At 42.5% G+C, this 13,729-nt stretch overlaps 1 protein-coding gene across 1 annotated transcript in view; it reads right to left on the reverse strand.

The window, feature by feature from the left end:
- The window catches only part of LOC147668689 (brefeldin A-inhibited guanine nucleotide-exchange protein 1-like), a gene marked incomplete at its 3' end in the record, with an annotated part of 274,357 nt that overhangs the window by 199,564 nt on the left and 61,064 nt on the right, over nucleotides 1–13,729 (reverse strand). Inside the window, exons 5-6 of the mRNA XM_086948511.1 lie at nucleotides 11,726–11,766; nucleotides 11,473–11,642 (exon numbers count right to left, since the gene is read on the reverse strand). Coding sequence (XP_086804637.1) covers nucleotides 11,473–11,642; nucleotides 11,726–11,766 — 211 coding nt within the window. The remainder of the gene's footprint in view (nucleotides 1–11,472; nucleotides 11,643–11,725; nucleotides 11,767–13,729) is intronic.

The raw sequence follows: 13,729 nt of genomic DNA on the forward strand, positions 1-13,729 counted from the left end.
ATTGAATTAAACAAGAAAGTTACTTTTGGTAGTATAATCATTTTTATAAGATTAACCCTCCCGAAGATGTTTAATGGGAGCCCGGACCAACGCTGTAATTGTCCACAGATTTCCTTATACACCTTATCCAGATTAACTATCGATATCTGAGTAATGTCCTGGACTAATTGAATCCCAAGGTACCTCATCCTTATTTTTGTTTCAGGCAACACTGCCTCCTGGTTCCATTGCATGATTTCCGTTTTATCCTTATTTATTCTATAACCAGAGGTCTTTCCAAAAGCTTCTGCATGTTCAAAGAGTCTAGGTATTGCTACCTCAGGATTGGAAGTGAACATTAAGAGGTCATCTGCATATAGGGCGAATTTTAGATCCAGATCGTTTATTGAAAAGGGTTTTATTAAATGATCTGCCCTTAGTTTATTCACTAATGGCTCGATATATAAATTAAACAATAGGGGGGAAAGGGGGCACCCCTGCCTAGTGCCCCTTGATATTTGCACCCAATCTGAGAGCGCCCCATTTACAAAAATCCTTGCCTTTGGGTTCAAGTACAGTGCTTTTATAGAGGTGATGAAGTTAGTAGGTAAACCGAATGCGGACAATACATCCCAGAGGTAATCCCAATTTACCTGATCGAATGCCTTTGCGGCATCTATTGCTACAATAGTCAGCGGAAGTTTCTTATCAGTAGCATAGTCTATTGCTGTGATGGCCTGAAAAGTCAGCTCGTTAATCTGCCTACCTGGCATGAAACCCCTCTGATCCTCATGTATAATAGTTTTAATCACTTTGGGTAGCCTCGCCGCCAATACTCCTGCAAAAATTTTGTAATCAGTGTTCAGCAGGGAGATCGGCCTATATGATTCAATAGTCAGGGGGTCCTTATTCGGCTTCAAGATTAAAGCAACTGAGGCCTCCAACCAGGTCTTTGGAATCGGTTCACCAGCCAAATATATTTTATTAAACAAAGAAGTGAGAACTGGGACGATTATCTCCGCACCAATTTGATATACCTCCACAGGGAGTCCATCCGGGCCCGCAGCTTTCCCTTTTGCCATCTTCTTCATCTGATTATGAACTTCCCCCTCTTTTATCTCAGATTTTACAAAATCAAAGTCGTCCTCCTGACACTGCGGAAGTCTGACCCCCTCCAACCATCCATCACCAACCAGATTAGATTTGTCCTTGGTTTCAGAATATAAGGTCTGCATGTATCTTCTTGCCTCTTCCGATATTACTTCATTGGCATAGGAGACATCACCAGAGCTTTGCACTTTAAGGCCGTTGATTTGGTTTCTTGCTCTATCAGACCTAGCCTTCCATGCAAGGAGGCGGCCACATTTTTCCCCATAAGAGAAGTTGCTAAGTTTACTTGAATCCCATTTCTCTTTAATGATCTTATCAAGATTCGCCTGATATTTCGATTTCAGATTTTCTAATTCTTGTTGTAAGGTGTGTATATTGGCATGTTGTTCGAGTGAAGCCTTCTGCAATTGTTGCTCCTTTTGCTTAATCTCCTGTAGTGAATTCCTCTCTGTTTCCTTCCTATTCTTACTTCTCTTAATCATTATAGTTGTAAAAAAAACCCTTAAGTAGGTCTTGAAAGCTTCCCACACTATTTGTTCTGAAGCAGTTGCCTTGTTAAACATAAAATATCCCTCCATTTGTCTCCTCAGATCTCCCCTTATTTCCTCCTGTTGTAATAGCGATCTGTCTAATGTCCACCTTCTGGCCTGCCCTCCCTGTGGAATCTTTATAGACAGGGTTACTACTGAGTGGTCAGATAATATTGCTGGAACATAAGAAGTGGTCATGACTTTGGATAAAAGCTCTTGATCGATTAAGAAAAAATCTATACGTGAATGGTGTTTTTGCCTGTGGCTGTAAAATGAGTAATCTCTATTTTTCTGGTTTTTGATTCTCCATACATCTAACAGACTAAATTCTTTCATAATAGTTTTAAGCTCTCTCTTTGATTTAGGTAGAGAAAAAGAAACGGCCCTAGAAGTACGATCAAGTTTTGAATCAAAAACTAAATTGAAATCCCCTCCTAAAATAATAGGTGTATCTTGCTCCAACAGACTGGTTTTTAAGCTAATTAATGCATCTAGACAGTCCTGGTTCGGACCATAGTAGACTCCACAAGTCAGCCTTATGTTATTTATAGTTATGAAGGCAGTCAACCATCTTCCCGTGTCATCAGTATCGTACTTTTCCACCCTTACCCCACTATTCACTCTAACAATGATTGCCACACCCCTTATTTTGCTGCTTTGATTAGAGCAGAGGAGATCTTGTATCCATCTTTGATTTTTGAAGGCAATTTTACATTCCTTCTGGTCTAAATGTGTTTCTTCTAGCATAATGATATGAGCATCTGATTTTCTCAGAAACTCACAGATTCTTTTCAGCTTTAATTTAATAATTGTTCTTGTTTGATGACCATATTCATTTAAAATTATTGTTTGTATTATTTGGGATATTATCCTTGAGAGCACGTTTACATATAATTTGAATTTTATAACGCAATGTTTTGGATGTTTTGGGGATTTTGTTGTGAAATATTGATGCTTTTCACTTTCTCTGCATACTAATATATGAAATTGAAAACAAATTACATAAAGTAAAAAAGGTATAAATAAACATACCGAGATAAACAGAAGCAAGGTGTTTGTCTTCAGTAGGAAGAATTTTTTGAGAAATAACAGTGAGGTTTAGGCTTTTTTCATTGAGATTATATTTCATAAAGGCCCTGCCTAACCTCATCCCTTGGGCCTAACTCCCCTTATTACGCAAACCTTGGCCAGGAGGCAGAGGTGGTGCCGAAGCCTTGGGTTTTTTCGGAGTTTGTGGGGACAAGGGATCTTCGGTACTCACGTCACCATGTCCCTGCGGCGTTGTGGTATATTTCGCGCTCCGAGTCTTGTTCAGAGAAGGCTTCCTCCTCCTCTGCCGTTAATGCCTCGATGTCTTCTTGGCGGGAGTCTTCACCGAAGATGTCCACCGAAGATGTCCTTCGACGCTGCATCTCACGACGTCGAGCTCGATGATCGCGAACAGTCTTTTTTGATCGGAACGATCTGCAAACGATGCAGTCTTCTTCCTTGTGCTCAGGAGACAAGCACAAGTTGAACAGCTTGTGCGAGTCAGTGCGCGAATACTTTGCGTGGCACTGAGGACAGAAATTAAACTGAGTCCGATCCATCGACTGAGAGCTGACCGGGACGGTCCACAAAGCTTTCCAATCTAATTCGATTCCGATGTCGGAACGATACTCAGAGACGTGGGAAACGCGCATGGAAACAATACCTTCGAGGGTAGAGAGGATTACGTGTCGAAGGAAACCCAAAGAACGGTTTCGAACCGGAGCACAGCAATAAACAACCCAATGGTGGAGAAAAATAATCTAACTATGGAGTCTATGTCCATGCGCACTATCACCGAAAGGAGGAGTCACCTTACCTCATGACTAGGAAAGACATCTTCAAAGAAAAACAACTTGCAAACATCTGGACCCAACACTAGATGGAGTATGCAAAGCATGTGTATCTACAGCACACATGCCTCGGACCAGTTTTTATTCTGAAATTTAGGGTAGCCGAGGACATTAAGTCTGCCACCCTGAAGGACAGAGGACCCCATCTGCCCACAAATGTACCTCATTCCCTCCCACATCTCTAGTGTGTGTCTGATGCTGCAGTATACATGTTCTCTAATCTGCAAAGAGTTAAATACCAGGGTATCAATAACTTATTCTCAGCTTTACGATGTGTTATATATTTCTGAAACATTTGAGTATGTAAAGTCACTGCTTCTCTCAATTCTTGTCTCTGAACTCTTTACTTGAATCTGAATCCCACTGCATTTGATAATCCGATTTCCTCAGACTATGTTATGATTGACAAGGCTACAAAGTTTTGCGATCAGGCTCCTCGTTCAATCATATACCTCTAGAAACATTTCAAAAGGTGTCAGAGGTATGCTCGCTCCCTCTCATTACGTGGTATATGACCAAATGTTTGATTTGCACATATTGCTAGTTCAAATAATTTAAAGGTTTTCTTGCATTCATGAAATTATTTAATTTCACCCTTGTCAAACATATCTCTAATCATAATACATTCTACCTTCCTCAAGTTATTGAATCTTTCTCCTTGCAAAGACAGAAAAACCTGGGTACTAAAGTACAAGCGTAAATGGAGATGGGTGAGATGTGAATCCCCACTTGAACCCGATTTTAACTACTGCTAGAAGAGGAAGTTTTGCAGTTCCTGACATTTACATATTATGAGATCTCACCTACTTTTAGAAACAGGGTATATTCTATAATGAATGCCCGCAACAGCTTTCCATGAAAAAACCTGCTTTTTTCCATCTCTGTAGGTGACCATTCCACAATTACCTGGAGTTGGGTTGCATAATTATGATTTTGTAAGGTTTTGAAATGCCAAGCCTCCTATCTTTGTTAAGGCCATGAGGATATTGGTATTGAGTCTAGCTTGATATCATGTCCATACACATCTATTTACCTGCTACTGCATATCCTCTCTCTGTCTCAGATTGGGATCTGAGTCAGAAGGGCTTGAAATAGGTAAAGCAGGTGTGCCAAAATGTTCATTTTCACAATGCTGATTCTACCCAATCATAATAAATCATTGCCTCACCATTCTGTAAAAACTACTGCTACTCTGGCTCTTACAGCGGGTCTTTTAGCTTTGGTCCAGATCGACAATAAGTCTTTGAGGTTTAGTCTAAATTTGATCGAGGTCTCAGCCCACTACACTGGGCAGAAGGTTTTGCGCCTGGATTCCCTCCCCTTTGAGACGTAAATATTTAAGATCTCCATTTAAAAATGTCCAGGCATCTTATATACTTAAGTAGGGATGTTTCAGGATCAGTGAGGGAGAACAGTATGTTGTTTTAAAAACAAAACGTACTTTATGTTCCTCTGCTCTGAACTGAATCCCCTTGATAGCATTGTTAGCTCTTAACAATACTGGAAGTTGTTCAATGGACAGGACAAAAAGAATGGGTGACAAGGGGTAACCCTGTCTTCCCCCTCTTTGGAGCTAGAATTTCTCAAAGCAAGAACACTTTGCCCTGACCCTCACCTCGGAACATGAATAATGAGCAAAAATGTTTTTTTTTATTATTGGCTCTACATTCATTTTACTCAAAACCGCACTCAGGAACTCCCAGTTCACCCTATTAAAGGCTTTTTGTTTCTCAAAGCTACGACAAGAGCTAGGACCCCCTTCACTTTGATTTATATGCAGTGTAAGGGGAGCTATTTTCTAATATTTTAAGAGCCTTGTCTGCCCCGTACGAAACGCATGTAGTGTAGCTCAAAAAGCGCTGCAAAAACCCATCTAATCTTTTGGTGAGCACTTAGTAGAATATCTTGATAGCTGCATTAAGCAGGGCAATTGGCCTGTAAAACATTCACTCCTACAGAGATTTCCCTGGAATCGGGATCACAACGACCTCAACTTCCTTCATCGATGCAGCAATTCCTTGGTTCACCATTAAAAGAATTAAAGAGGTTCGTAATCGGGGCCAACATCTGGGAAGCATACTCTTTATAAAAGTAGGGGAGGGACATCTTTATAAAAGGCTACAGACAGCCCATCTGGATCCCATTGGTCCATTTTATTTGCAACCTCTTTACCATCGAGGGATTGTAATTTGGTTATGTAAACTTTGACGCTTTGGGGTCTCAATCTTTGTTGCCTTTTTCATAGAAAGGTTTTATGCCTTTGTTGGTTCACAGAACCTTCAAATGCCCCCAAACTACAACTACTTTCTAATCTACAGGACAGGAAGAAGCGTTGTAGTGTAGTTCCTATATTCCCAATAGGCTCTGCGCATTGGAATAATATATACTAAAGATATGACATAGAACTGAGGTCAGTATGTCTCTATCGAATATACAAAACTTAATTGTGAGTGCCAGCTAGCTCAGAAGTTACTAGAAACTTTCTCGAATACACAAGAAGGGATTAGTTTCTGACAACCGCATAAACATGACAACTTTGTTTACCTAGGACTGGAATAACTATCTTCAGAGTCGTGGAAACAATAAATAACTATTCCACTCAGTATATCGTGCATGCTTTGTTTCTACAGAGTTGCAGAGAAAATAGAGAGACGGGCGTTTCAATAAAAGGGGTTTATTGAACAGTCTTCTTTCTCATGCAAGAGAGGTGAACTGCTAAAATCGTTAGACAGAATGTAAAGTATAATGCGTATAGCATAAACAGTAATATGAAATAATACTGTAATAGCATTGTATGGTTTCTAAGCCATATAAAAATACATACATAAATAACACAGTTAAAATACTCAACTGGTACTTCTAAAATACGCCTACCCCAATGTACCTAACCTAGGTCTAGTACGTGGGAAGAAGTAAGTATGGTCTTTAGCATAGGTTTAGTTTTGCCAAGAATTTGCCAAAGGTTTTTCTAGGTTCTAATCAGCTCCATACCTTGGAATGAAGGAGGTCTGGTATCTCTGTCTTGTACTCTATTTTCCAATACCCCGCAAGGGGAGTCAGAAACACTGGAGCTGGATTCTCGGCAGAGGAGGGCAGCTTCCTGATCAGTGCGTCAGCTGGAGAGTCAGCTTCCTTCGGCACTTGATGTAGCGAGCTGCGTCGGGCAAGTAGGTCGTCGAACTGCAGCGAACAACACCGTGCTTTGCCATAGCAAGTGAAGGTATATTTATACCTTGAAGGTGTTTAGGAATGTCATGTTTGACGTAAAGTCGGGCATATGACCAGCAAAGTCAGCCAAACTAGCTCAGAGCAAAAGGGATTAATTTGCAAAAATGACTCTTTAGGCACATCATTCAACTTCCACTGGGATTCCTGTAGGTCACATTTAGGGGCTTGACTATTGTCATTCCAGTATGAATACGAAGGGATGAAAACCTGATGGAGAAATACGAGGCACAGGAGCTATATAAACATAGCACATTAAACTAAATAGGCTGTTGTATGGCCTTTTCAATAGTCAGAAAGGGGTCACATTAGTTTTGAAAGCACCACTTTGAATTTCCGTAGAGAATGCCTTCTAACTGATGGGAAAACTTTTTTAAATTAATTCAAGGAACTATTGAACAACAGAAATAGTATAGAAAGAGGTCTGTGAAGGACACTTCATTTGAGGAGTAATAGCAGTAGGATGTACCTTTAAATAAGAAAACTACAAGCCTTAATTTGCCAAAAAGAGAAGGTAAGGAATTACTGCTTCTTCCTCACATTTCTTAAATGGAGTTTCTGGTAAATGTACCAGATGCAGACTCAATTTCATTTGAAAATATAGGAAAATATAGTGGCTGGGCACTGGCTTCCTTTCAAGGTCCATACTGTCCTGTGGCAGAGTCTGATGTCCATAATGCATAAGTTCAGCAGCAATTGCCCACAAATTTTAAAAAAATAGGTTGGTAATTAAGATCTGGCCTCTGAATTTGTGAAGACTATCTTGTCTGCAAGGTAACTTTATGTGTAGACACTCTGAAACATGATGAAGGTCGGATAACCACCACTAGCATGGACATATTGGTACAATGAGGAACATCCTAACTTTGGAGTCCCTCAGTTTGATGATTACAAACTGGATCAGAGGTATGAGAACAAATATTTCCCTGATTGGTAGATCAAAAAGGCACTCTCCTTCGTTCTTGATTTGTAGAACCCTGCAGTGAAGTTTGGTTAATTCTTATTTCCACTGTTTTCGAACAGATCTAGTTGCATATAGCCTAATATGTAGAAGGTTCAGTGTAGCACTTTGTGGTTTATGGCCCCTTTGTGATTTTTTTGGATACCTTTGCTGAGTAAGTCTGTCTCTATATTTTGAACAAAGCAAAACCAAAGGAAATGATGGACGGAGCGTTGACAATACAAGCACTCACCCCCAGTCAACTGATCTGGGTTTAATCCATCACCATTCTTTAGCCCACTCTGTCACCCCAGTTCAGACATGGCCATATGCAAATCAGTCTGACCCTGTGCCTCATGGGAACAGTCCAGCCCTAACTGCCAAGCCATGCCTTCCCTGGACCGGAAACAAGCTTCCCAGGACCGGTTTCTGCATTGCAGCAGTCTTCAGCAGGGCTTGCTTGAATCCAGTGGCAAAGTGAGCAAGGGACTCACGTCTGAGCATACCCTGCCAATTTATGGCGAACAAAGCAAAACCAAAGGAAATGATGGACGGAGAATTGACAATACAAGCACTCACCCCCAGTCAACTGATCTGGGTTTAATCCATCATCATTCTTTAGCCCACTCTGCCACCCCAGTTCAGACATGGCCATATGCAAATCAGTCTGACCCTGTGCCTCATGGGAACAGTCCAGCCCGAACTGCCAAGACATGCCTTCCCTGGACCGGAAACGAGCTTCCCAGGACCGGTTTCTGGCATTGCAACCGTCTTCAGCCGGGCTTGCTTGAATCCAGTGGCAAAGTGAGCAAGGGACTCACGTCTGAGCATACCCTGCCAACTTATGGCGAACAAAGCAAAACCAAAGGAAATGATGGACGGAGCGTTGACAATACAAGCACTCATCCCCAGTCAACTGATCTGGGTTTAATCCATCATCATTCTTTAGCCCACTCTGCCACCCCAGTTCAGACATGGCCATATGCAAATCAGTCTGACCCTGTGCCTCATGGGAACAGTCCTGCCCAAACTGCCAAGCCATGCCTTCCCTGGACCGGAAACAAGCTACCGAGGACCGGTTTCTGGCATTTCAGCCGTCTTCAGCCCGGCTTGCTTGAATCCAGTGGCAAAGTGAGCAAGGGACTCATGTATGAGCATACCCTGCCAACTTATGGCGAACAAAGAAAAACCAAAGGAAATGATGGCGGAGCGTTGACAATACAAGCACTCACCCCCAGTCAACTGATCTGGGTTTAATCCATCACCATTCTTTAGCCCACTCTGCCACCCCAGTTCAGCCATGGCCATATACAAATCAGTCTGACCCTGTGCCTCATGGGAACAGTCCAGCCCGAACTGCCAAGCCATGCCTTCTCTGGACCGGAAACAAGCTTCCCAGGACCGGTTTCTGTCATTGCAGCCGTCTTCAGCCGGGCTTGCTTGAAACCTTGCTCACTTTGCCACTGGATTCAAGCAAGCCGGGCTGAAGACAGCTGAAATGCCAGAAACCAGTCCACGGTAGCTTGTTTCCTGCTGGTGGCGGAATTATTTTGAATTCCATCTCGGGACTTGCACCACTGATTGTCCAGGCACTGCCGAAGAGGCCTCATGTGGAGGCAGGTGTAAGGTACAACGAAAATACAGGATGCAAAGGATAACCGTCTCTCCTCCAAAGGACATACTGCTGCTGCCTGTGTGTCAAGCACCATTCTGCAGTAGTGAGTGCAGTAAACTAGTGAAGATAAATTTGCATGGGTGCCTCATAGAACATGCTTTTAGCGAAAACATCTAGAGTTTTCAGGAAATGTTGCAAGATGTCTTTAGGCATGGATTCCTTCCAAGTGGAAATTCCAGTCTGGTGCCTTGGGCAGGTCTCCCAGGTCCACTCTGTTATCTATTCCATCCCATGGATGCAATATCCATGACCTCCAATCAATTGCCTATAAAGGAGCACTGTCGTGCCACATCTCCCCGTCCTTCCCTCCATTGCAGTTTACAAATCCGATGCTTATGGGGCATTTCCATCACCCTCATCCGTAATGTCATTCAACTGCTTGAAATGCAGGGCCAGAGCTTCCCACGCCCTGGTTGCATCCAATGTCTTCTCACACCCATTATGCCTAGCATCTCTAAGCCGTGCCGTTCCCTCGCTGCCTGCCCAGCATTCGAGTTTCCTCCTCCCCCTGTCTATATTAGGGCCTCCTCTCGCCTTCCAATGGCTTGCGTTATCTCGTTTCGCTACTATCAATCTCAAATCCTGAAACTTACTAGTAACTTTATTCTTGGCAGTGTGTGGAAATCTATGAAGTAGACTTTTAAGTAATGTCTGACAACACCTCTGTCACTTCTCTCCAGAAATGTCCTATCTCCGGACAACTCCAAAACATGTGAAGGAACTCTGCTCCTATTTCGCCGCATCTGGGGCAAGCTGCTGTTACCATATTAAAGTACTTATTTAGACACCCAGGAGTGAGGTATGCTCTATCCAAGACATACAAATGTAGCAGTTGGAACCTTGCGTTCCTGGAAACCTTACCAACCCTCTCCGTGAGCTCCGTCCACCCTTTGTCTTCTATTGGCTCCCCTACATCCTCCCCCCACTTGTGCTGCAGCTCTTGAAGCGGCAGAAGCATCGCTCTACTTCTATATAAACAAGTAACCGTTTTAAATGTCCCTGCCGCAGATACCAGATGTTGGCACCCTGTATTCAGAGGGGTTCAGTCAAACAGCGACCACAGTGTTTATGGATTGCCGACGTCAGGGCCGCACGAAGCAAGAAATCACCCCATGGTATGTCATTTCACACACTAAATGCATCAAATAGCAACAGCACTCCATCCTCGTATAACTGCCCCATCGTGAGAATTCCAGCCTCCTCCCACTGACCCAGCCTCCTCCAATCTGCTCCGTGTGGTAACTCCATGCAATACTTCAATAGGATCTCCGGTGCATAAGGTTGCTTTGTTGTGACCCTCCCCCTGCTGCGCTGTACCCTGAAGCTGGCTAGTCACCCATTTTGTTAGCCATTGCAACTGAGCTGCAATATAGTAATATTCAAAGTCCGTTACCGCTAACCCCCGTCTGCTCTGGGACGCATCAAAGTCTTTCAGGCCACTCATCTCTGTCCAGTCCCCCATATGAACTCCGTCACCAGTCTCCGAAGATGCTTAAACTTCTCTGCAGGGATCCACACCGGTAGCACCCCAAACACATATAGCAGCCTAGGGAAGATAACCATATATAGTAGGGAAGCCCTGCCCATTAATGACAAGGGTAGTGTACCCCAAAAGGTAAAACTGGTCTTTCGACCCCGTACAATCCTTCCCACATTTCCCTGCCAGAGATCTGCTCTATCATGATATATTTGCCCCCTATATACGGAATAAATCTCCCCTCCCATTCAATGTCCTCTGGTGTCTATGGTTTTTCCGATCCCTGCTTGATGGGGATAGACAGGACTTGCTCCAGTTCCCCTTGAGGCCTGCTACTCTCTCTAAGGCCACTAGTAAGTCCTTAGCCCCCTCAAGGTCTGTATCTGTGTTTCTGAGAAACATCATGAGATGGTCTGCATATAAGGCTATGTGGTAGACCCGTCGCTCTACAGTGAGTTGTCGGTGTAAATTCCCAGTCCTAGCCTTAGCAGCTAACTGCTCCAAAGACTGTTTTTGTAAACTTCTTTGGCGAGTCTTCAATGTTTTGCCTGCCGGAGGAAGGATAACCTCAAAAAATGAATTAAGGGTAGATTTCATAACTATTTATACGACAGCAAATTATTTTTCAAGTGCCTGTGTTTAACCTGAACCCTTACCTTGTTAAAGTGGTCCCCAATGACTTCCCATATTCTCGACCACTGCAGTCTGATACGGCCCATGTTGTAATACGATATCTCCACAATTTTCTGCAAGCTGAACATGCGGGGATGCGTAGGAGAAAGCAGTTCATCCATTGATACAGCACAGAGCCAACGGACAAAGTCAACTAAAAGAGTAAGATAGATTTGACAGTTTTCCATGAAGTCCTTAAAGGGAGAGGTGCAGAACAGCAGAAAGATAAATACCTACCAATAGCATTCCCATCCAGTCGTATGGAGCCTGTGAATATTCTGAAAAGTGGAAAGTGAAAAATTCAGAAAACAAATTCTAACAAACAACATTCTTATATGAAGCAGTTTACTAATGTGAACTCTGATGAAATTCTCTGTGCTGGGAGACATTTTGTTTGTCATAAGAACCAATATGTAACAGAAACTGGGAAAGTCATATGCTGGGAAGACTTACAAGCTTACCAGATCAATGTTCACGGTTGTTTCAATTTACACCCTGAATACATAAAAATATTTAATTCCAGATAAATTAGGGGACCAATAAACCATTTGTTTTGACTTCTTGTGTGATCTTAACCAGTAGCCGGGATCCACAAAAAAACATGAAAATGCTTCTCGGGATTCTTGCTGCACTGCTATAATGCCACTGCCTACCGCATTGCCCCACTAGTGTTCTATCCTGGTAAGCCTCTCTGAAAGGGGAGCCTATATCTGCGCACTGCTGTGAGCCCCTCATCACTTTTCACCCACATAGATCTCAAAGTATACTGAAGCACCAACATCATTCTCCTTCATTTACAAGATGTCTATGGGTGACATTTAGCTGGCAAACAGACTACTGATCATTTCCTGTATGGTCCTGAAGGGCTTTGTCTAAAGGTCATGTCTAACACAAGATGTAGACTACAAATGGGAAACCAAGCATGTAGCTCGTGTCTCCAGTAAAAGAAAATACATTTACTGTAAGTTCTACTAACGTGCTGGAGGCTGAAGCATTTTTCACGATATCCACAAGCTGCAGAGAACTGGAAAATACCTGAACTCAGACACTGGATGCAAGTTTTCACAAACATTTAGTAAAGTTTTACTGAAAATTATCAGGACGGTGCTTTTATTCAATTTCCTGAAGCTACATCATCACAGCTAAGGGGAGCTGAGAGAAAGAATTCTCACATGACCCACTTCCCCTTTATTATTTAGACAATTATATATTTACACACATTGTAACAATATAGAGGCAAGAACTGCTGCTGTATCCTCCTGCCCCAGTGAAGGATTTACTACTAGTTTCTCCTTTACTGGGGAGGACACCTTCATAGGTGGAAAATATGGTCCTCTTCTTTGCTGTATCTGAGGAGAAGCTAGCATTCTCCAGACCTCCACCTGAAAGCAAAACTAGGCATAATTTATTGTGGCTTCATGCTGCAGCAGCAAGTAATGGGGCTGAGCATGTAGGTGTTAATGTCCAATGAAAGCTTCGCAGTTCTCCGATTCTCCTGTCCAAAACAAGCAATCAATGAGCCTCTGCTTTGCAAAGGCTGACTTGTCCTACACTTCTCTTATGTCCTACAGATCCTAGAAAGCAGCAGAAGTAAAAAGAGTAGCTGTGATTTTCATGTCTCTGAAAGAGATAACAGTAGAAAGGTTTTGTCACCTACTGCAAAATTACAGGTGCATCCTTAATCTGATGTACTGGTGTGACACCATAGCAAAGGATGCCTGTTTTTAGATTTCACAGTGGCTTTCTTAAGAATAATAAGACGTCCATAATAAGAACGTGTTTATTTTATAAACACCTTCATATCACACTTCTGCTGTTTCTAAGCACTGTAAATAATAATTGCTACTGTAGCTCAATTTAATGGTACTTCATATACAGACTTTGGAAGGGAGAGAATTTAACCAGTCTAGTTAGGATTTGAGGTTGTGACTTGTGGATCACCATATATTGAAGTAACAAACATTAAGGTCACTGAGCCATCCAGCCATCATACGTAACATGCACATACACAAAAAACATGTTTACTGGAGCTCAAAATACATGTAGTATTTATGTTACTCCTAAGGTAAATGTGTGTATTGTGGTTGTGTGATCCCTCACCCCATGTATCACCCGACATTCAGATGTGATCACTGTTGCGTTCTTTGATGAGCAAACCTGAATGCGTTTTTCATGGGATATTTGAAAAAAGATCTTGGGATGGACACAGTGTTTTTGAGGGTTACACTACCATTTCAGATG

Source organism: Lissotriton vulgaris, unplaced genomic scaffold, assembly GCF_964263255.1.
Source record: "Lissotriton vulgaris unplaced genomic scaffold, aLisVul1.2 SCAFFOLD_3018, whole genome shotgun sequence".
Taxonomy (NCBI): Eukaryota; Metazoa; Chordata; class Amphibia; order Caudata; family Salamandridae; genus Lissotriton; species Lissotriton vulgaris.